The following is a 21,956-nucleotide window of genomic DNA, read 5'->3' as shown; positions in this document are numbered from 1 at the left end:
TAAAGACATCAAACATGTGATGTGACTCCACAGTGTGTGTTTCATGTCTGTCTGAGTTTTGACCTTTTCTAGCGCTCATTGCGTAGATTGGGAGCAAAGACTTTCAAAGTAGCTTCACCGGCCTCCTTCGGACGTGAACGTGATTTCAGTCATGGGAAATATTCTGCCCATTTTCAAGATTTAATTTTGGATATGTGAAGCAATCCGCGTCTTACTTTAAACACTTACAACCTACTGAGGATGTCACTGTTTCTTTTTTATTTTCCTTTCGTGCTTTTTTTCCAATTAACACATTAATAATAGAATTCATTCAAAGTCGTGTTTTTTCTCACCTGACAAATGTAACTCCCACGCTCCTCCACTGATTTTCCAAATATATATTAATTTTAGTACAAAGATTTTTAGTTTAGTTTGTTCTAGTAAGGAAAACATGATTATAGAAGTTGGACAATATCTTATATATTATATTACCTACCACACTGTAAGTTTTGGCCTTTTCTTGGATTTCATGTCAAAATTCAAAACAATGAGGCCTTCATGAATTCTGGATGTGTAGCGTAGAACTACTTTAATTAACCAAACAAAACACAATTTGTATGTATTACTGTTTTGACTGAGAGAAACGTCATCTAGAGGAAATGAAATAAATAAATAATACATTTCTCTCAGGCCCGGATCGTCTACAACCTCTAAAACTTCCAGCTTCTATAATTTGATCAAACCTCACGCGGCTGACTCACTCACTCTGCTCAGTTATAGTAATGAGGCCTCCCATTACACATTTAAAGTTCATTCTCGCAGCGTCTGCTGATTTCTCTGAACCGTTCAGCACATTCTCAGCCTGCCCTGATGATATCCTGATGCCTTCCAGCCGCTCAGCACCAGGCCCGTCTGACAGCGAGGTTAAATCAGAGCGCTCTGAAAATGTATTTTTACGTAATGATCACATCAGGCCGCAGACATCCGGCTCTTTTTTGGAGAGGCCGACAAAAAGATTGTGTTTCCATCGGAGACGGACTCTCAGGTGTGTGTTTGACAGGTTGAATCGGTGAAACTGTGTGAGACGTGTCAGCAGAAGGTTCTTCTGCATTGTTCCAAAAAAGCTCCAGTGTATAAACGCCTGGAAGTGACAGACAAGGACGCTCCTCCGAACCTCCGAACTTCCCTGAGAAACATCGAGATTGAAAGTTTTCTTCACTATTGCGGTGAACCCAGTGAGGCTGTAGATACACACTGCAAACATCAACTGCTGCGAGCTAAACCGGCAAAACACATTCAGATATAGGCTGAAAACAGGTTGTCAGGACACATCTGAGTGGGGAAAGTGAAGGGAAACGCTCTGAGGTGCCCGTGAGCAAGGCACTTCAACCAAACCGCTTACAGGGTCTTTTGGGAGACGTCACCTGTTGCCGAGGTAACCAAGAAAATGAAGGACAAGCTTGTTGTTGTTGCGTCCGTCTATCCTGAGCGTTTTATCCGGACAGGTTGCCAATTATTACATATCGCACCTTTAATTTTGCCCCCCGTGGATGTGTGTGTCAGACCGAGCAGTGGAATCTAAATCCTAAAACCAGAATCCGGCCGTGCACCAGGTTTAATCTCCTCCTCACTGGCTCTGTGTCTTTGTCTCTTCAGATCTACATATTTGAGAACAACATCTACTACCAGTCAGACGTCAAGAGTAACTCCCTGAGGCTGACGTCGTCGGGGAAGGAAGGGGTCATCTTCAACGGGATCGCCGACTGGCTCTACGAGGGTAAACCGTCTTCTTCAAAACAAACACGCCGACAGGAACTCGACGTCTGATGACGACGCGTTGATAAGCCGGCGGCTTCTAAACGCCGCAGACGCAAAGATGAGAAGATCAAACTTAACTCTGCGAGCGTTTGACAGACCGTCTCATTAATCTGTAGACGCCCGTGTTGAGAACCATTACCTTATAAAAGACAGCGATTAAATATTCATAATGTTTGTTCTGGGGCTGATATCTCCCCGCCGCCTGTGAGCAGGCGCTTTATGTGCTGTAAGTAAACACTCGCTGCATGCACTCAGCGACGACGGCCGACCGCTCAGGAGAGAAGACGATTATGTAAATCTTAGGAAAAAGGCGGCCGACCTCAGTGGCTGTAGCGTTGTTTACTCCTCTGATTTCCATTTTACTCTTAATTATGTTTATGCAGTATAATAATGCAGCAATCAGTGACGGTTGACCACAAAATCAGAGCTTCATTTGTTGCCTTTTCTTCTGAAGTAACTCTTTTCTCTACTGCAGTGAGTTTGGTCCTTTTGTTGGTTTGTGATTGTGTGATGTTGTTATTTTGTGTTTTAAGACAGTATAAATCTTGTCCGATCTTTGACTTTCAAGGTTGATTAAAATACCTGGCTCATCCTTTTTTTCCTCCCAAAACAGAGGAGATCCTCGGGACCCACGTGGCTCACTGGTGGTCACCTGACGGAGAGAGGTTGGCCTTCCTGGTCCTCAACGACAGCCTGGTGCCCAACATGGCTTTACCTCGCTTCACCGGCATGACGTACCCCAAAGGAAAGCAGTACCCGTACCCGAAGGTAAACACTACACAGAGGACACACCTTTCCCTTCCAGGCAAATCTGAAGAGCAAGATTATCGGTTGTCATTTTTGGAACATGAGCTTGTTTGCTTTATTTTCAAGAGTGGGACGAGGAAATCGATATTGTTCTATTTCGTACGTGCTACGCTCCCTAATGAGCCTCGCTGTTGGTTTACCACATCCAGCCTCAGCACACTGAGACGGATCATTACACTCACTGTCCAATCAGCAGGCGGCATCCACACACCTGAACTCCCTCTCTCGCTCACCATGATCTGCAGCCCCCCTCCGGTGCTGCTGAGTAATGTCTTCCAGCAGCAGGAGAGCCGCGTATCGTCGGCCAAGTGAGCTGAATCAGGTTGAGGTGATCAGAGTCCGACTCCTGACCCGCCTGCCCCCCTTGGAGGAGTTTGAGAGACGCTGAGTCGGTACCGCCGCTGTCAAAGAGCTTCGCTGTTGGACTCGCTGCCAACTACGGCGCCAGATTTTCCGCTATACAAAGCTGGAATATCCTTCATAAGAGGAGCTTTCTTTCTCCCCTTCTCAGATGAGTCTAATGAGGGGTAAGTGGTGCCTGCTCGTCCTCGTCCTCAGACTTCACAGGCTTCATCTTCCACCTCTCGTCGCCCGGCTAATAATCTGCTCGTCTCGTTGGCGAAGTCAACACTGCCCTCCCTCGCTTTCCCTCTCATCCCGGCCCGCAGTGCTCTTTCTCCACTTCTTATCTTTGCCCCACTACACAGGAAGTAGCTTAAAGCTGCAGCCCTCTCTAGAGGCAGCGCTCTGTTTGTCCTGTCTGGGCTACCGTAGAAACAAGGATGGCACAACATGGTGGACTTCATGGAATAGGACCGCTCCCTCTGTAGATATAATAAGCTTATTCTAAGGTAACAAATCACATTAATGCTTACCTTCAGGTGGTTATACACTAATAAATACATAATTATAAATATTAGGTTCCATATCTGCACCTAAATCCTACATGCAGGACCTTTAAAGGAGCAATATGTATGATTTTTAGTTTCCTTTCTAACTGTATCATACAGACCTGTCGGGGTATATTTATTTTTCTCTGAAAGTATTTTTGCACACCCTGTTTTCTGCAAACAAAACAACTCAAAGATAAAAACACCTGAAGTAGACTTTTTTTATGAAAACATCTCCAGCTCTCTGCAGAATTGATCCTTAAACCAGAGGATGTTTCACTGTATCTGCTTTGAATCCACAGTTTGAATCCAGCGAGCTTGAAGAGGAACAGTTGAAACATCGGTTTCTCCACCAGTGTTCCCTCGTTCTGAACACCGAGCGGCGTACAGTCGCCCCGTGAAAGAGGCAGCAGGCAGTTTTCCCCCCTGACAGCAGCCTCGCCCGAACATCATACACATAACCCAGTTTCCACACAGCGTATCCGGCTGGCTACAGTCGCTTTGTGTTGTGTTTGATTGAAAGCGGCACCTGTTGCTCTCTCAGCGGATCTTTCCGCGGCGCTCTCTCCGTGTGCAGCGTTTTACACAGGAAATCAAAGCAGATGAAAGAGAAGATGACTGCAAAGAATCCCAAATTAAGTCCAAGAATTCAATTAACATCCACCACACTGATCTCAGCGGCGTTACTCTGTCTGAGCGGGAGCTCCTCGTGGATTTGTAGTTCGGATGAGAGCAGCGACGGAATGCAAATCCTCCCTCCGCTCTCCATGTTTCAGGTTTGATTAGCGATTTTCCAAGTTCGTCAGACAAAACAAAGTGATCATTTCTGCGCACCGGCACATGTGTAACTGTCTTGACTGTGTGTGGATTCTAAAAGTGACTTGTTTGATGATGCAACACCGGTCACAAAACGTCAGATGTGACTCATAAAACATTCCCCTCCTGCGATGATGTGTGTTTGTTGTTGTCTGAAGTCTGGACTGTTTGTTCTGCATGCAGGCGGGCCAACCCAACCCGGCGGTGAAGCTCTACGTCGTCAATCTTTACGGGCCGACGCACACGCTGGAGCTCATGCCTCCAGAGACGCTCAAGCTGCGGTGAGAAGAGCTGCGCGTTGTTTGTCAAACTGTAACTGTGGCACTGAAGGGAAACTTTGACATTTTTAAACTTCAGATGTTTTTTCTTACTTCTTCTTTTTTCTTCCTCTGCACCATTAATTGGTAAAACAAATCGCACCCTGCAGCTCTTGTGCCCCTGCATTGCAGTTAAATTACTCTCAGAAAAAATAATGGTTCTTAAAAAGTTCTCTCTGGTTGCACAAAGAGGGGATGGTTCTTTTTTCTCCTTCGTTTTCTAAGAACGAAAGGTTTTTTCTTCTTTATTGGAGTCATTTGGCCGTACATAAGTCGTAAACAATGAAAAATGCTCATCATTTCCTTTCTTACAAAACCAAAATATGAAATTATTATTAATAGTATTTTTAATGGAAGACCCAGAAATGCAGCCAACTTTTGAGTTTTTGGCTTTAAAATTACATAATTATAAAGATCAACAGGCTAAAATGAATATAAATCATAATTGTATAATAATGTAAAGCTAATGTGTGCTCTGACCTTCCAGTTTCATTGTCCAGTTAATGATTTATGGTCCATTTCGCTGTAATTAACTGATTTATTAAAAAAAGATCATATCATCAGTTCAGCCTCAACTTTGACTTTTAATGAAGAGAAATGGACGAACACAACAGAATGATGGATGATGGTTATGAACCGTCTCAAGTTGTGATGGTGAGAGGAAACACATGAACATGGAAACAGACTCGGACACAACACTGAGTTCACCTTTGTTTCTATCACTCTCCCTCTTTTTCTCCTCCTCCTCCATCAGCGAGGTCGTTCAAACATTACCTGTGGGTCAGGTGACGAGGACAAACAATGCCTCTTCCTCGCCAACATACAGGGAGCCAATCTACAGGCACATGATGTCATCTTTCTCAGTATTATACAGCTCAGAGAATCTGTTTTCTAGTGTCAGTTTAAGAAAGAAGAACTGTGTCTTTCTTTAACTCGCTTTCAAAATAATCCTAAATCAAGATCTTTAAGTCATGAGAGGACCAACAGATACTGAACGTTCCCTGTAGCTGCTTCAGCTGGTGTCCTTGACCCAGGTTCAGTATCTAACTGCAAAAATAGTGTCCTACTTCCACTTTTATATTTGCTAAAGTCATGAGTTATTTAAGCAGGGCCAGAGCCCAGCGCTCAGAAAAACTGCTTATTGAAATTCTCTTCTGACATGCAGTGCTTGGTAGAAATATGGTGCGCTGCGGTCACACAGGAAATCCGTGCAAAGAAATATAGTTTTGAGTTTTTACACATTGAATTTTCTCATTTCATTCAGCTTTAAAGACGAAATCAATCTGCATCTCCTCGACTTCTACAGCATAATGATAATCCTCGACAGTAATTACAGAACTTGAAATAACCCGACTAATTATAATGTTTTTCACAGGGAGCATTATGTGACCATGGTGAAGTGGATCAGCAAGACCAGGACATCTGTCAGGTGGCTGAATCGGGCCCAGAACATCTCCATCCTGACTGTGTGTGACACCACCACGGGAGCCTGCGTCACGGTGTGTGTGTGTGTGTGTGTGTGTGAGATATAGAGAGTGTGTCATCTGCGTAGAAAAAGAGACGTGAACGCTGCTGGTAACGCAAACAAAAGCTGATTTTATAAGCCGTGCGCTAAAGTAAGTCGTGCTCGTCAGACGGAGACGAGTGCTCTTTGAAGGGTGGATGTTTAGATGGAGTTCTGGTGCTCGGTCCCCGCACTTGTTGTCTTCAACCTTCTTTTCATGAGCGCTTGTCACCTTAAATCATTCCGCTCTTCATAACAACTAAGTGGTTGCTAACTGCTTTGTTGTGGCGAGTGCACAAGGTTTCAAGTAAGAATGACAAGAATGGTGCCATCTGGTTTTTTCCGTGTCAGACAGAGAGTAAAGGTGCCTTTAGTGCCTTTGTGGGACTCATTAACCTTCCCAGCAGTCGGGCAGACGAGCGTTATCTGCATCGCACCGGCACAAACTGTTTGGAATTCTCTGCGAGATACAAAAGTTTTCAAAGATAACAGAATGCATGATGTACGCTCCAGGGCGGTGGGAGCAAAGACATTTAAAACTTTCTTTATTCATAATGCCGTCCTGCTGGGTTGCTTCACAGCCACGTCTAGATATTTAAAGTGCCATATAATGCACATTTTTAAGGTTCATACTTTTATTTCAACCCAGTCGCCAGAATAAATGTTAGCTAAGTACGTTTCTGCAAAACTACAGAGAAGTTCAAGCTTCTTTAGGTTCGGTTTTCTGTGTCTTTCTTGTTACAATACTGTTTTTCGTGCTCTGGTTAGGTTGAGGAACAAAAAAACCTTTGTTATGGTCAGGAAAACATTGTGGTTTGTCTTTTAGTTCGTGTTTTGGGCGCCGCAAACACGGCTTGAAGTGTCCGTAGACCTCCTTAAAAACAGCACCATTCACCTGGAGATGGTCCGAGTTCCCGTCAGAAATATCCGTCTCTAGTCGCCACAAACGCGGTTGGAAATGTCGCGAGCTCTCCTTAAAAAACATCCAGTGATGTCGTGCATACAACTGCGGTCGCCTGTTTGACAGCCTCATCATTTATAACTCGAGCATCCTCGCCACTTTCCAATGTGAAAGTCAGTCGATAAACAAGTAGAATCCTGAGAACACAATGCCAGAAGGGAATAAACAGTAGAGTTCAACTTGGAGAGATATGTGTGCTAGCATGTTCCCAGCCTGTTAGTGTGTCAGCCTGTAGCTGTTTAACTAATAGTTTCCTTTTTTTGTTTGAGGAAAACTTTTCTGAAAACATATCTGAGTAAACTCCTCCATATTCTCTCCATGTTTGGACGACACACAGCCATGTTAACCCTGGGTTGCACAGTGGGACTCTGCAGGCCGCTTTCCAGTTCTGTGGCCCCTGATTTGGTGTGATTTGCACGAACAAACATGCTGCACAGCCAAGAGGCAGCTTAGCTCGGGCCTGGACACATCGCCCGGCCTCCCCTGCCAAAACTCCGGCTCCCAGCTCATGCATATTGGTTTGAAATGAGGGCTCAGACTGGGAATGGTGTCCCCAGTGGCGTGTTAAAATAAACGACAAAATAAGGGGCCCATTACGTGACAGATGATTTGGTCTGGAAAATATGCCACTGAAGTGTTTCTCCAAAATAACTTTTCACAAAATCTGAAAAATGTGACACTTTCAAAAATGTCCTGCTGCCAGGGAAAATAATTTTGACTGTGGAAAAATGTGATTACACAGCTCCCACAATTTGCTGTATTGTACGGCTGTCTAACATTTTTCTCCGACATCTTTTTTTCAGAGACATGAAGAAAGCTCCGAGCTCTGGCTCTCCAAGCAGGTAAAGTGCTCTCCACTCCATATGTGTCATAAGTCTATACATCACTGTGCTCCAGTGCTGTAATTTCCCTCTGCGTCAGTCATCTTTTCCTCAATACCTTTCAAATGATGTGACATGATGTACAGCTTCAACATTTTTTCCACCTCATCTCCAACATATTTCTACACTGTCACTCTGTAGCTTGAAGGAACGGCTCTTTTCATTCCCTGAAATCTGATGTTGAAATCCAAAGAAGCAGCCATATACATCAGCGTTTTCATTAATGTTATAGAGTTTCATTGGAGTAATTTGCAAAACTGGCGTGCATATTGAGCTTTTTATAAAGTTTTGACTAAAGGAGAAATATTTGAATAACCTCTTCTTGTCGAGATTGGAACAACAAACATTCAAGAATCCGGCAGCCAGAGAGGCAGAAACGTGACACTGTACCACTGGTTTCGATTAGATATGGTGAAAAAAATATCCAAATTGTTATTTCTCTGGGCTAAGAACGGAAAAAATGTAGATAAAAATACCAAATAGTAGAGTGTTTCAGAGGAGAGACTGCAGTTTATTCAGTATTGGCATCTTCTAGTCACAGATGGAGGCAGAGGAGAGAGGAATCCTGGCTGGATTTGATCATATAGCCCCGCAGCCATAGATGTTTGGCTTTAGCAGTGGGTAATTTCACCACTTGACAATCTTGGCGCGCACAGATATTTGTCTTTGTTAAGGTGGGAATCTGCGAGACGCTCATTTACTGACTATGAGGTTGTGTGAGTGCAGAGAGCGCGGTCATGCTAACAGATTTTTACGTAGGAAGTACACTCACAGCACTTTTTAGTGAATGCCAAATGCTCATTCTGAATGAACGCCATCCATCTGAGGCAGAATGTGTTTATGTTACTGAAAAAGATTTAATTTTTTTTTAGTATGAGTTTCATGAATTTGAATTTCAAGCCAAGGATCTGCTCTGCAACCCGGAACATGTTCTCCAAATGTTCTCACAAATTATACGGAGGTTGGCCAAGTTCAGTGGTGTAAGAAGCATTCAGATACATGACTTGAGTAAAAGAGGTAATATCAAAATGTTAGAAATAATATGAAGCTCTAAAACTACTTGTTAGAGTTTATTAGCTTATTAAAGCTATTTGTTGGGTTTAGACGCCAAAACTACTTGTTAGGTTTAGACGCCAAAACTACCTGTTAGGTTTAGACGCCAAAACTACTTGTTAGCTTTAGACTTCAAAACTACTTGTCAGGTTTAGACGCCAAAGTATTGATTTAGTATAGACACCAAAACTACTCAATTAAGTTTAGACACCAAAACTACTCAATTAAGTTTAGACACCAAAACTACTTGTTAGGTTTAGACGCCAAAACTACTTGTTAGGTTTAGACGCCAAAGCTACTTGTTAGGTTTAGACATCAAAACTCATTGTTAGCTTTAGACCCCAACACTATTTGTCAGGTTTAGACGCCAACATATTGATTTAGTATAGACACCAAAACTACTCAATTAAGTTTAGACACCAAAACTACTTGTTAGGTTTAGACATCAAAACTACTTGTTAGGTTTAGACGCCAACACTATTTGTCAGGTTTAGACGCCAAAGTATTGATTTAGTATAGACACCAAAACTACTCAATTAAGTTTAGACACCAAAACTACTCAATTAAGTTTGGACACCAAAACTACTTGTTAGGTTTAGACACCAAAACTACTTGTTAGGTTTAGACGCCAAAACTACTTGTTAGGTTTAGACATCAAAACTCATTGTTAGCTTTAGACCCCAACACTATTTGTCAGGTTTAGATGCCAACATATTGATTTAGTATAGACACCAAAACTACTTGTTAGGTTTAGACACCAAAACTACTTGTTAGGTTTAGACACCAAAACTACTTGTTAGGTTTAGACGCCAAAACTACTTGTTAGGTTTAGACGCCAACACTATTTGTCAGGTTTAGACGCCAAAGTATTGATTTAGTATAGACACCAAAACTACTCAATTAAGTTTAGACACCAAAACTACTCAATTAAGTTTAGACACCAAAACTACTCAATTAAGTTTAGACACCAAAACTACTTGTTAGGTTTAGACGCCAAAACTACTTGTTAGGTTTAGACGCCAAAACTACTTGTTAGGTTTAGACATCAAAACTCATTGTTAGCTTTAGACCCCAACACTATTTGTCAGGTTTAGATGCCAACATATTGATTTAGTATAGACACCAAAACTACTTGTTAGGTTTAGACACCAAAACTACTTGTTAGGTTTAGACGGCAAAACTACTTGTTAGGTTTAGACGCCAAAACTACTTGTTAGGTTTAGACGCCAAAACTACTTGTTAGGTTTAGACACCAACACTGTTTGTGAGGTTTAGACCCCAAAATATTGATTTAGTATAGACACCAAAACTACTCAATTAAGCTTAGACGCCAAAGCTACTTGTTATGTTTAGACATCAAAACTACTTGTTAGGTTTAGAAGCCAAAACTACATATCAGGTTTAGACACCAAAACTACTTGTTAGGTTTAGACACCAACACTATTTGTCAGGTTTAGACGCCAAAGTATTGATTTAGTATAGACACCAAAACTACTCAATTAAGTTTAGACACCAAAACTACTCAATTAAGTTTAGACACCAAAACTACTCAATTAAGTTTAGACACCAAAACTACTTGTTAGGTTTAGACGCCAAAACTACTTGTTAGGTTTAGACGCCAAAGCTACTTGTTAGGTTTAGACATCAAAACTCATTGTTAGCTTTAGACCCCAACACTGTTTGTGAGGTTTAGATGCCAACATATTGATTTAGTATAGACACCAAAACTACTCAATTAAGCTTAGACGCCAAAGCTACTTGTTATGTTTAGACATCAAAACTACTTTTTAGGTTTAGAAGCCAAAACTACATATCAGGTTTTGACGCTAAAATTATTTTTTTGGGTTTAGGAAAACATTCTTATTTGTGTTAGAATAACTCTCAGCCACATCACTTACATTATATAATTTATGTAAGTTACGGAACATATTGTAGACATCTGGCCACTCATGGGACGTGAACCAACACCTGATTTTACCTTTTCAAGGCTGCTGACACGTTGCGAGTGAGAAAAGGCTGTCAGGAACCGTCAGACATTAAACTGTTTTTTCCATTGGTTCACTCATGACCCCACATAATGAGAAAATTGATGTTTATGCGTGCAGTTCTCTCTTTAAGTACAGCAGTTTGCATAAACTTACTTTTAACTGCTGCCTTAGAGTTTCAGGTTCCAGTAAACAGTTCACATTTCTCTTGATCATGCTAACGACACATTTCTCCTCTTTGAAAAGATTCACTCACTGTCACATCAATCATCGGTCTCCACGGAAGCAAAACAGACATTTATTCAAAATATCACAGACTACCTTCAGGCTGAGAGCTGGTTTAACTGTAGAAGCCATTTGCAGATCACTCATCATCATTTCAATCCTCTTCTTCATGTTGTTGACATCTAGGGTAAACATATTGTTAGCCTTTCAAAAAGAGGCTACTTAAAGTTGTGTTTTACACCTTAAAAAACAGATTGTATAGGATTGTGTTGATGTATGTTTGCTTTCTGCAGACTCAAGAACCGGTGTTCTCCAAAGACGGCAGCAGATTCTTCCTGACAGTCCCGGTCAAACAAGGAGGACGTGGAGAGTTTCATCACATCGCCATGTTCACCACACAGGTGAAGGTCCAGTTTATAGTCAAAACAGCGTGTAACCACATTTTTCATACTTGAGGGATTATATGTTAAATCCTTCATTCTAACCGGATGAACGCTGCGTGTTGCCACAACTTTAATAAAGCTGTTTTATTTAATGTGCAGCCGAGTGTACGCTGTCAAATAGCTTAACCAAAAATAGAGGAAATTACTCGCAGCAGCTCTTATTTGTCATGCTGTTGTTAAACCGTTAATTGAAGCGTTGCCATAATCAAGCGGCTGATTTATGATACTTCCCTCCCCGACAGTAAAGGCACAAAATCCAATAAAAAAAGAATTCTGTTCTCATCAACACAGATATTAAAACATCCACATCCCGATCCAGCGAAGCTTAGTGTTGGATTCCAGCGGTGTTGTCGGTGAACAGGGTTATTTGAGTGCAGATTTTGTGGGTCGTGGATCGTTTCCCTGCTGTTTCTGTACCACAGAGGCTCCTCAGATGGTCTTCCAATCAAACACTGTTAGTTTTTTGGTGAATAAATCACATGTTTAGCTTCTATGACTAATGTTTCTACAGTTAAAAGAAGCTGTGAGAGACGAACACTGAGGTGCCAACAGCTCCCTGTGTTTTAATCATAAGACTTTCTGTGTGAACGCCTTCAAAAAACAACCACAAATAATTCATGTTTGAGTTTTCTGATCTTCCGCTTCTGTCTGGTTTTGGTTTGACACTGGTAGAAATGAGAAAGTAAAGACAAACATCCAGAGAGTCGGATCAGCGCCGTCAGCAGCTCCTCTGGCGCTCCTCACTCCTGGCAGTGCTGAAAGCAGTTTAGACGATGCGGGTTGTTGCTTCAGTTGTGTTCAGGTTCAGGTTTGCTGAGCGGGAAAACTTTTGAGAGACTTTGATACAACATCGGCAGAGGGAGGAAAGAGCCCGACGCCCAGCTTTGAAAAAGTCCCCTAAACAACCTCACTGTGAGCAAGCAGAGACATACGAGCTGCAGAACTTCGTCGCTGATGATGCAACTCTTCATCGGTATTTCCTCTGGTCGCTGCCTCGGCTGCATGTTCACACAGACGTCTAGTTTCTCCGTCATTAATATTTCAGCCAGTCTGCAAAGTTTTCCAAAGTTGACTGTTGTCTTCGGTCTGAACTTGTGGTCCTCCTGTGTCTGCTGCTGCTGTCAACATCATATCATCCAACTTTCAGATTTAAACTTTGATCGCTCTTACTGTCGTACTATCGATCGTTTCTTCATCATCAGGGGTCTTTGTTGAAGTTGTATAAAACCATAACTTTGACTTTCAAATATGACAAATTCCACCAATAGATTATTTAGTCACCAACTTGTTGAAGCAGAAGAACAAATCTCTCACCATCTAAAGGTGCCGGATGGATGCCCGAACTGGCACTGTAGCAACAATACATTTACAATAACACAACACAATAACATTTTTTGCCCAAATATAAAAACTTTTTAACTTCATTTTGCTTCACTGATACCAACTGTGTGTCTGCGGCTCGCTTCCCTTTCAGCCAGAAGACACTTAAAGTGTACGTTTTTGCAGCATTATAATCCTTCACAGCCGCCTCTCACAGATTATTCAAGTGACTGAGGATGGAGTTTCCAAGTCTGAAAAGTGAAGTGGAAGTGCTTTGAACCTGCAGACTTTCAAACGGCGCGCAGGGCGAGTACGGTTTCAGAAAGATATCCGATTGTATGTAAGCTTATGAGAAAATGACCTCACCTCTCTCGCTTGATTTATCACCTGAGTAAACAGTTTCCAGCTTATGGTCTTAAATTGTAGTTTCTTAATATGTTGTTTTTCCTGTATGTGAGGTTCAAGTTCAAACAGATAACCTTCACTCATCCTCTGCTGTCTCTCTCAGTTCAGAGCAGATCAAAACGAAGTCCGACATCTGACATCAGGGAACTGGGAGGTGACCAGGATCATCGCCTACGACGAGAACACTGACAACCTGTGAGTCTGAATCACACGCTCCTTCAAAACAAGCAAACACGACGCAAAAAACCCACATTCTCTTATTAAAGAGCATCACTTCTGTCTGCTGATGAGTTGCATTTGTGTCACTGAGCTCAAACGGTACATGGAGAGTGTGTGGTTTGCTAATTAGACGTATGATGTGTGTACAATGAGAGGATGGTGGTCAGTATTTAACTCGTCTCGTCTTTGTTTTCTCTGCAGTTACTTTCTCAGCACAGAGGGGTCGCCGCGCAGACGCCAACTTTTCAGGTTTGCTTTGCACTTAGTAATTACACAGTAGCATCTGCTGACAGCCGTTGTTCTGAGAGCGCTTCAAAGATTACACAATCACACAAAGACTTTTAATGAGCTTTTTTTCATTACAAGATAATTGCAAGACACTTTTATTAACCCGGTCCTCTTATTAGAGTCTTGATGTCTTCTCCCGATGTCTTTTCAGAAACAACAATTTTGTTGTTAAAGGATGATGCTGCTTTTATTTTGTACCTTTCATCCGTAAAGAATTTATCCTGCTAACAACAATTGCTGGCTCCAATTTCACCAATTCTAAAAAAAATAAAGACTTTCATTATTACAAACACAGCCAGCAGAGATCATTCTGAAATAATTTGGCATTATGAGTCTCCAGATAGTAACACAGTAGTTTCTTTATCCTGCTGAAAGGCTGCAGCTAGTGTTGATTTATTATTATTTACTCGTCTGGCAATTATTTTCTTAATTACAAGTAATTTCTCTGTAAAACAAACAAAAAAAAACAAAAACAGATTTTTGCATTAAAAAATGATAATAGCAATTAAAATAGCAAAAACTGAAATAACAAAATTTCATCATTTAATTCTCTGTCAGTTGACTCGTTGATTAAACTCTGCATGGTTTTGATGACTACAGCTATCGTATCAGGTTGCGGATGAACTATTTTTTAATCTCTGGAGGATTTTTAGAAGCTAGAACTAACACCATCCTTCCACTGGATATATTCTCTTGCTTTTTAAGTTTTGTCCTCCTTGTCTTACTTTCCTAATTTATCATCTCCTCTCCGCAGTGTAAAAACTGTGGGTCTGTTCCCACGACGGTGTTTGACATGTGAGCTAAATAAAGCTCACTGCCTGTTCCTCGACGCTGACATCAGCCCCACAAACCAGCACATCATCATCCACTGTAAAGGTAGGCCAGCAGCTAACATCCTAATTTAAGACTCTTCCTGTGTCTGCTCTTAACATTCGAGTCAAGTGGCCTCCTCAGTTCTCATAATGAGGCAAACCTTTGAGTTAAATGGACTGTTCAGCAGAGGGTGTGACTTAGTTAGGACCCACATTCAACACTGTGCGACTGGATAAGAACGTGTCGGTGTTGACAACCCACCGGATCATCTTTTAAATCCCTCGATCAGACTCATTTTAGTTTTCTCGCTGTTGTACGACTGTAACGGCTTAGAGACACAGCAGGTTTGAACTCCAAAGCTTCACTAATTACCGAGACGTCTGTGATCTTAATCCTGTGCAAATCTGCCACGTCTGTAATTTGGAAAAATACAACTTCAGCCAAATATTTCATCCAAACAACATTATGAGCCGTAACCACATTTCTTTCCTGTGCGGTTGTCTGACAATCAGAAGACAGATGTTATTACCCCAAATCACAGAGAGGTGGATTCACATGCAACTATTGTTTTTATTATAATTTCTAAAGATGTTACTTGCAGACATAATAGAATACAGAGACAGAACAATCCAAACTAGCTGTTAGCCTTGTACTAAGATGTTTGATATAGTGACGCGGGGTCACGGTATTAAGGGCGGGACAACTGACGAGGCGTTTGAAGAGCAGTGTTTTTCTGTGGGAGAGAAGAGCTTCTGTCGGTGCAGACTTTCAAGATCCTTCAGATGCATCGATATGAAACACTGAAGGAAAGAAAAAACATGAAAGAGATAAATAGGTTTCCTTTAAATCAACAAAGACCGAGGTCAAAACCAAGGAGGCAGACAGAGAATCATCAGACTGTGGATCAGGCAGACAGAGCAGTTACTGGAAGGCTAAACTGTATACACTGCAAGACTGATGAGGGAAATGGGGAAGAGGTGAGCAGGTGGGCGGAGACGGTCAGCTGATGGGAATGACGGGAAAAGAGGTCACAGCAGGGCGGGAGGGATGGATGGATGGAGGGATGGAGGGAGTGGCTGTGCTTGACAGGAGGGTTGGCATGTGGCGGGAACACACAGCAGACGATAGGATGAATACTAGGAGCTGGCAGAAGTCGTGACAGCAGCCATCTTTTCCCAACTTGTTTTGGATGATAATATGATTATATCATCAGTGCACTGTAGATTAAAGCTGACTTACAGTAGAGGCACTCACTTCTTCCCAGAAAAATCAATTCTTGTGTGCCGTGAAAAAAAAGAAGCTTTTTCTTCGTGAGATCCATAAAGATAATCAACAGATGTGATCATCTGGAGTGCATTAAACTTGAGATAGAATAACTCTGTGCAGCTGAACCCAGCAGAGCTGTGAATGTTAACAGGTAATAGATTCACATTTTGGGGATTATTCCGTGTTTTATGTTGCTAATTTATTCATCTGGCAGATGTCAGGGCTGTAATCTGTCACCCTCCAACTATCCACTTTATAATCCATCTCTCATCAGTTCCAAATGAGAGGCATAAAATTAAAATAATTAGCCACACTATTTGGTATAATTACTTTAGGTAGCGTTATTGGCCAACGAGTAGCATATTTAACAGAGCGTAACTGTTTATATTGTTTGTGGTTTCAATTTATTTTAAGCAGATGAGAGAGTGCTTCATGCTCAGGAGCGTTCAGGCTTTGGCGCCGTGATTTATTAGACAATAACACCGCTCCCTTTTCCCAAAAGCAATAAAAATAATGGAGAAAGCTTGTTGTCTGCAGAGGGCCAAGTTCACACAGCCCTGACGAGTCCGTCCTGACACCTGATTCGATCAGGAGCAACGCAAAGCCTTTTAATTCTGCTCATGAAAGGCTTCTGATTGGTTTATTGTTTTCCGCCAGGTACATGCACATAATAAAAACCATTCCTCTGCGTGACAAGAGCGAGTGTTTGTAAGGAGCGAAAAGGTCAACGCCGCTGCAGAGCACCAACAGTAAATGCAGGAGAGGAAATAAAGAAAAGGGGTGCTTTGTGTTTTAGTGCAAAGGAAGTGGAGCAGGAGGAATGTGTCTGAGGCGGAGTGCGTTTGCAGCTGCCGAGGGAGCGATTCAGCCGCAGATGAGCCATTCAGCAAACCTGCCATCCTATTAACCTCTGACTAAGTATTTTTGCAAAAGGACATTGAAAAGAACTGACTTAATTTGACAGTGTGAGGCCATTAGAGAGGCGATGTGAGTGCCCTCTCACCCCTAATTGACACAGGTAAAGAAAAGGAGGTGACGAGCAGGATCGAGGGAACACTCTCAGACACAGAAACACTATTTACAATGTTGTTTTTATCATTTTGGCTTGAAGAAGGACAAACACTTCATTTGCTTTTAGTAAATGTGTCTTTCAATATCTGTGCATTGAAACGCTGTCCTTCAGTGAGGATGACGTTGTTGTTTCTTTGTCTTTCAGGTCCTGGAGCGCCCACAGTGATCCTGCACAGCCTCAATAATTCAAGTAAGGACTCTGATAAGTCATGTGAGGACCTGTGTGTTTCACATGAATGCGGCTATTTTGATGATTGATGCAATCAATGCAGAGGTCATAGGTTTAAGCATTTATGACAACAAAACGTTTACTCTCAAGACTGACCGAGCAGCATGCTGAGCCAAAACATGACGCACTATGCAGAAAAAAAACCCCAGGGTGCTCGAGATTGAGCCATAAGGAAGAGAATATTTATACTGTAGCCCTGATAGGACTCTATTTTAAAGCGGTGGTGGGGGCGAGCTTTTTCCAGCAGCAGCATTGTGTGGCAGCTTTTGAGTAGGAGCAGTTATGAGTAAGGAGGGAGCCGTGTGTGTCACTGTGATCAGGTGACTGTTAACGATGATTCAATCGCCGTCTGACTTCAGCGTCCTGCATGAACTAACTACTTTCCGTTGCATTTGCATTTTACATATAAAGACTAGAGTAAAGAAACATCAACAGGTTGCCTTTTATTGAATCTTAATAGCGAGTGTGTGTTCGTACTTGTGTATTCACTTTCACTCCTCCGGTTGGCCTGGTGATATATAACAGCCCAACACTCCGTACGATATGAAGCACCTTTCAAACGCAGACTTCACTGAAAGCAAATTATGTATCAGAGGAGCGTTTCAGACACAATGCAATCACGTCAAGTGTCAGAAAATAGAAGAAAACACGTACAAAAATATCCACTCAGGAAAACTAATCATAATCCGAACATTGGTCCCGTCTGCGTGCGGCACTTTAACTTTAATCAGGTTTAGTGTGTCTGATGCCAGTGTAAAGACTTTCAGAATAAGAGCACTTGTCTCCTGGTTCCTGTTAGAACTCTGACAGCAACAGTCCGAACGTGCTGCAGTTATCTGATGGTCTTTTTGGGTGATTTCTGGCCTTGTTTATGCCGGGCTGTATTAATTTTTTAAGCTTTCCGAGGATACAGCTGTGCCCGTCTCTAATATGTACAGTTACCATGGTTACAGGTGTTGTTCTCATCCGACGTGAGGTGAGCTGAAGAGGTCCTGTTCACTTGTTCATGCCAGACTTGTTCATACAGCCCGCACGTCACTCGGCTCTGCAGAATAAATAAAGTAGTATGTAGCATTTGCTTCCTGAGCGCGCTGCTCTTTAGTTTACTGATGCTACGTCCTCACACGGTCTGAGTTCAGCAGGAGACAAACAGCTGAAAGGTCATATTTTATTAGCTAACATCCAGATTATGATTTATATGTCAGAAAATCTTTATTAATTCTGCACCAATCTCTGCCTGACTGTAGTCAGAGCCTGTAAACATGACAGACTGCAGACTGAAAGTAGTGTTACAGGTGCATTAAAGGTTAACTCCACCAATATTCCACATTAAAGTGTCTTTGCAGGTCTTTGGGGAGTAACACAGCATGTGTGACGTATGAAGTGTTGTAGTTCTATAAGACGCTGCATGTAATCTGCCTCCAGTGATGTCACTCAGTGGCTACATTGCAGTGTGGGTAATAAAGTGGTCTGCTGGTCCAGTGTTTCACTCCTGTTAACCAGTTCGATAAGCGCAGGGAAGCAGGTTGATGTGTGTGCACAGTGTTTTCTGTAGTTTTGATGTGAGTTGTGTTTTGGAGTTGTGAGCACATTCAGCGTTCGAGGCTTCTCAGAGAAAAAACATCACAACGAGCATAAACACAGATGTAGACGCTGCGTAGATGCTGTATGTCTGTTGTAGATGGAACTATCAAACCGGTCAAGAAATATTTCTGTCAATATTTTGAATCAATAAGCTGTTATTAGTTCATCACATTGGCCTGTGTTTACATCCTCCTGGCAAAGTTACAGTGAGAAGCACGAGGAGGTTTTTCCTTTAGATCATTTTATTTTAGACATTATATTTTGTGGTTCTGACAGCGTTTTTCATCTTCTTAGAACTGTTAATGTTCGTTTTAGTTAAGAAGAAAATTACCAGTCAGGAGTACACACGTCTGGCCTCAAATTAAGTTTTTTTTAAAAGCTATAATTCGCTTATTTCCTCCATTTTGTTATCGTTTAGCTTTAATTATTTGATGAAAATTGTAATTCCCTTCTATTTTTTGTTGCATTCACAAATGAACTCTGTCGGGGAGCCGAGACAACAGAGCGCTGCAGGAAACGGAGCCGTGAAAGAGTTTCTCTCTTTCATATGAAACGTCTAATTCTTGCCATCTGTTTTTGTGAATGCCTTGATGGGGTTGCTGAAGCCAAGGTCTGAGTCTATTGAAACGTAGGCGAGGCACAACTTGAATGGAGGTTGATGAGATTTTTCTTTTTTTAAAACTGTCCAGCTGTTAGAACCTGCAGCGCAAAAAGAAAAGACTGTATGAGCTTCGACTCGTTTTCACTTGATTGTGGTCAACAGGAGCGCTCAGAAATCCAGATTTCTGCCACTTTTCCTCCTTTTCTCACGCTGTGTCATTCACCCAGTACGACACACCTACCGTACTCACATGCTCCTTCTTGTTATCCATGCCTGTATGTCGATCAGTAGGTTTTTTTTTTGTCCTGAAAAAAAAGTTAACAGCTGTGCTGCAGAAAAGCAAGCAATTTGCCCAGGGTTATTTGGATAGGCCCTCCATCCACAGCTGGGAACTCAAGGCCCCTGGCGGTTTCATAATGAGACGTCTATTGATTTTGGGTTTTCCATTAGAAATGCTGGATGAATTCCATTTCATTTAGCTGCTTCTCAGATGGCTCGAATGGAAAAATGGCCAAACCCAGAGAGTCATTGTTTATTAAATGTGGAGAAAATAGCGGGGCTCTTGTTTTTGAGGCCAGATGGAGCAGGCTGCCGTGTGTGAGTCTGAAATACCTTTTAGATATTGAACCTTTTGACTGTATGTTTTTTTGTGCTCGTCCAGGTTTAACAGATTGTTACAGTTCGAATTAAGGTCAGAGGCAAATTACTTGGTTTTCCCTCTCCCAAATCACAAACTGAATCCGGCTCCAGTCAGCGAGCTGCTTCACAAATCCCTCTTTTTGAGCTGAAAACACGTGTAGCTTTTGTTGAAAAATGTGATTCACCACAGTCCCCGGTTGAATATCTCACATTACGATATTTTAATTTAAAACCATCCCCTTTATTTGCAAAAGTTAAACCCCAAAGAGATGAAATCCAGGAATGAATTCGGCTCTCGGAACTCTTTAAATTGACCACAAAATCAAACAATGTCGCAAAATGAACCATGAGACTGAGATCGTATCCGTCTCACGCACACGCGGCCCGTCTCGTCTCATTATAGCAGCCGGCTCCAAAGACAAATCCTCCTGTTATAATGGGTCATTTGTATGCGGCGGCACTTCGATCATTGGCAGCAATTTTTTGGGACTCTTTCATCCTTTAAACACATTCCCGTCATGCTTGCAGATTACTACATCCTTGAGAACAACTTTTTGCTGAACGAGGCCTTGAAGTACAAAAGGATCCAACAGACTGACTTCAGAACTGTTTCGATGGAGCATTTTGGTGAGAAGAAAGAATCTGTCTCTTTGCTGTCACTGTGGATCTCGGATGAATTGCTGCTACAATATATTTTACATCTTCTATCCAACAGATTTACCTCTGAAGATCACCTACCCACTAGACTTCTCTGACTCCCGTCACTATGGACTGCTGTTGGTGATGTACGTATCATACCACAGAGTACATCAGGAATGCACGCTGCATGATGAACTCAAATTCTTTTGTTCTGACATTACATCTCATACAGAATCGCATAAAAAACTGTGGTGGACGCTTTCATGTGAGCAGTTGCACAGAACAGAAGGTGTATGCATATTTAATGTTTGAACACCCTGACGGTGGTGACATTAGCATACAGACGAACTCCGGCCACGTTATTGTCAGTCACAAGGGCACCAGTGAAGAAAATAGATAAAAAATTCATACAAATACATTTAAAAGTTGATGATATTCATTATTTATGTCCTCATGGATCAAATCCATCAGAAGAATTTGGAGCCATGAACGTAAAACCCCACTGGTGCACCGGCTGCCATGTTCCTTCACACACACTGTAGTTTATTTTGCCTCAATCCCACTTTTTTGCAGATCCCGCAGCTTAACTTGCTGCCCTACTCTGCCTCTGATTGGTTGGCTTCGTTGGTTGGGTCGGTTAGTTTAGAGCCCTTAACTGGAGGGTCGCTATAACGAAAGTCCAAAATGCTGGTTGTCACATGATGCACGTAGAAGTCCGATAGCTCCAGGAAGCGAATATAAAGAGACAGATCACGAACGATGTTTGGTAGTTAGTCGTCAATGAATGCATTGAAAAATCTGGAGTAGGAAAATCAGGGTGAGCCAATCAGAGACAGCGTAGGGCGGGTCTTAGCAAGAAAAGCTAGTGAAATCTGTAATGACCAAGGTTGCCAAGTCCACTTATTACAAGCAACTTTGGGCTTGTTTTTCTTCGAAGCCGCCAACAAACATTGGCAGTTACGTGTCGCAGTTCTTTGGACGTGTTTCGTTGGTGTTTGCTTCTTTGGCTTTGCTCCCACGTCTCCTTTCTCTTCTGTCTCTTCTGTCTAATAAAGCAAAAAGGACCTAGTTGTTCAGCTTGCAGGATCAATCTAAAAGCCACTTTCCTCCGTCCCTCCCCTTCCCCAATACAAAACAACCACACAGACGACATTTCAAATCAAAATACAGCAATTTATAAAGGTTTTTTTAGCTACTAGCTAG

General features: G+C 42.0%; 1 protein-coding gene across 2 annotated transcripts in view; it reads left to right on the top strand.

The window, feature by feature from the left end:
* The window catches only part of dpp10 (dipeptidyl peptidase like 10), a 263,460-nt gene that overhangs the window by 231,023 nt on the left and 10,481 nt on the right, over nt 1-21,956 (top strand). For both annotated transcript variants that reach the window (XM_030428756.1, XM_030428757.1), the window contains exons 8-19: nt 1,636-1,756; nt 2,411-2,565; nt 4,494-4,591; nt 6,003-6,126; nt 7,896-7,934; nt 11,530-11,637; nt 13,508-13,599; nt 13,825-13,872; nt 14,666-14,787; nt 17,207-17,251; nt 20,643-20,741; nt 20,830-20,899. In XM_030428756.1, the coding sequence (XP_030284616.1) occupies nt 1,636-1,756; nt 2,411-2,565; nt 4,494-4,591; nt 6,003-6,126; nt 7,896-7,934; nt 11,530-11,637; nt 13,508-13,599; nt 13,825-13,872; nt 14,666-14,787; nt 17,207-17,251; nt 20,643-20,741; nt 20,830-20,899 (1,121 nt within the window). The remainder of the gene's footprint in view (nt 1-1,635; nt 1,757-2,410; nt 2,566-4,493; nt 4,592-6,002; nt 6,127-7,895; nt 7,935-11,529; nt 11,638-13,507; nt 13,600-13,824; nt 13,873-14,665; nt 14,788-17,206; nt 17,252-20,642; nt 20,742-20,829; nt 20,900-21,956) is intronic.

Source organism: Sparus aurata, chromosome 9, assembly GCF_900880675.1.
Source record: "Sparus aurata chromosome 9, fSpaAur1.1, whole genome shotgun sequence".
In the NCBI taxonomy this organism is placed as follows: domain Eukaryota; kingdom Metazoa; phylum Chordata; class Actinopteri; order Spariformes; family Sparidae; genus Sparus; species Sparus aurata.
Note: the sequence above shows the minus strand (reverse complement) of the source record. Positions and strands in the feature narration are given on the sequence as shown.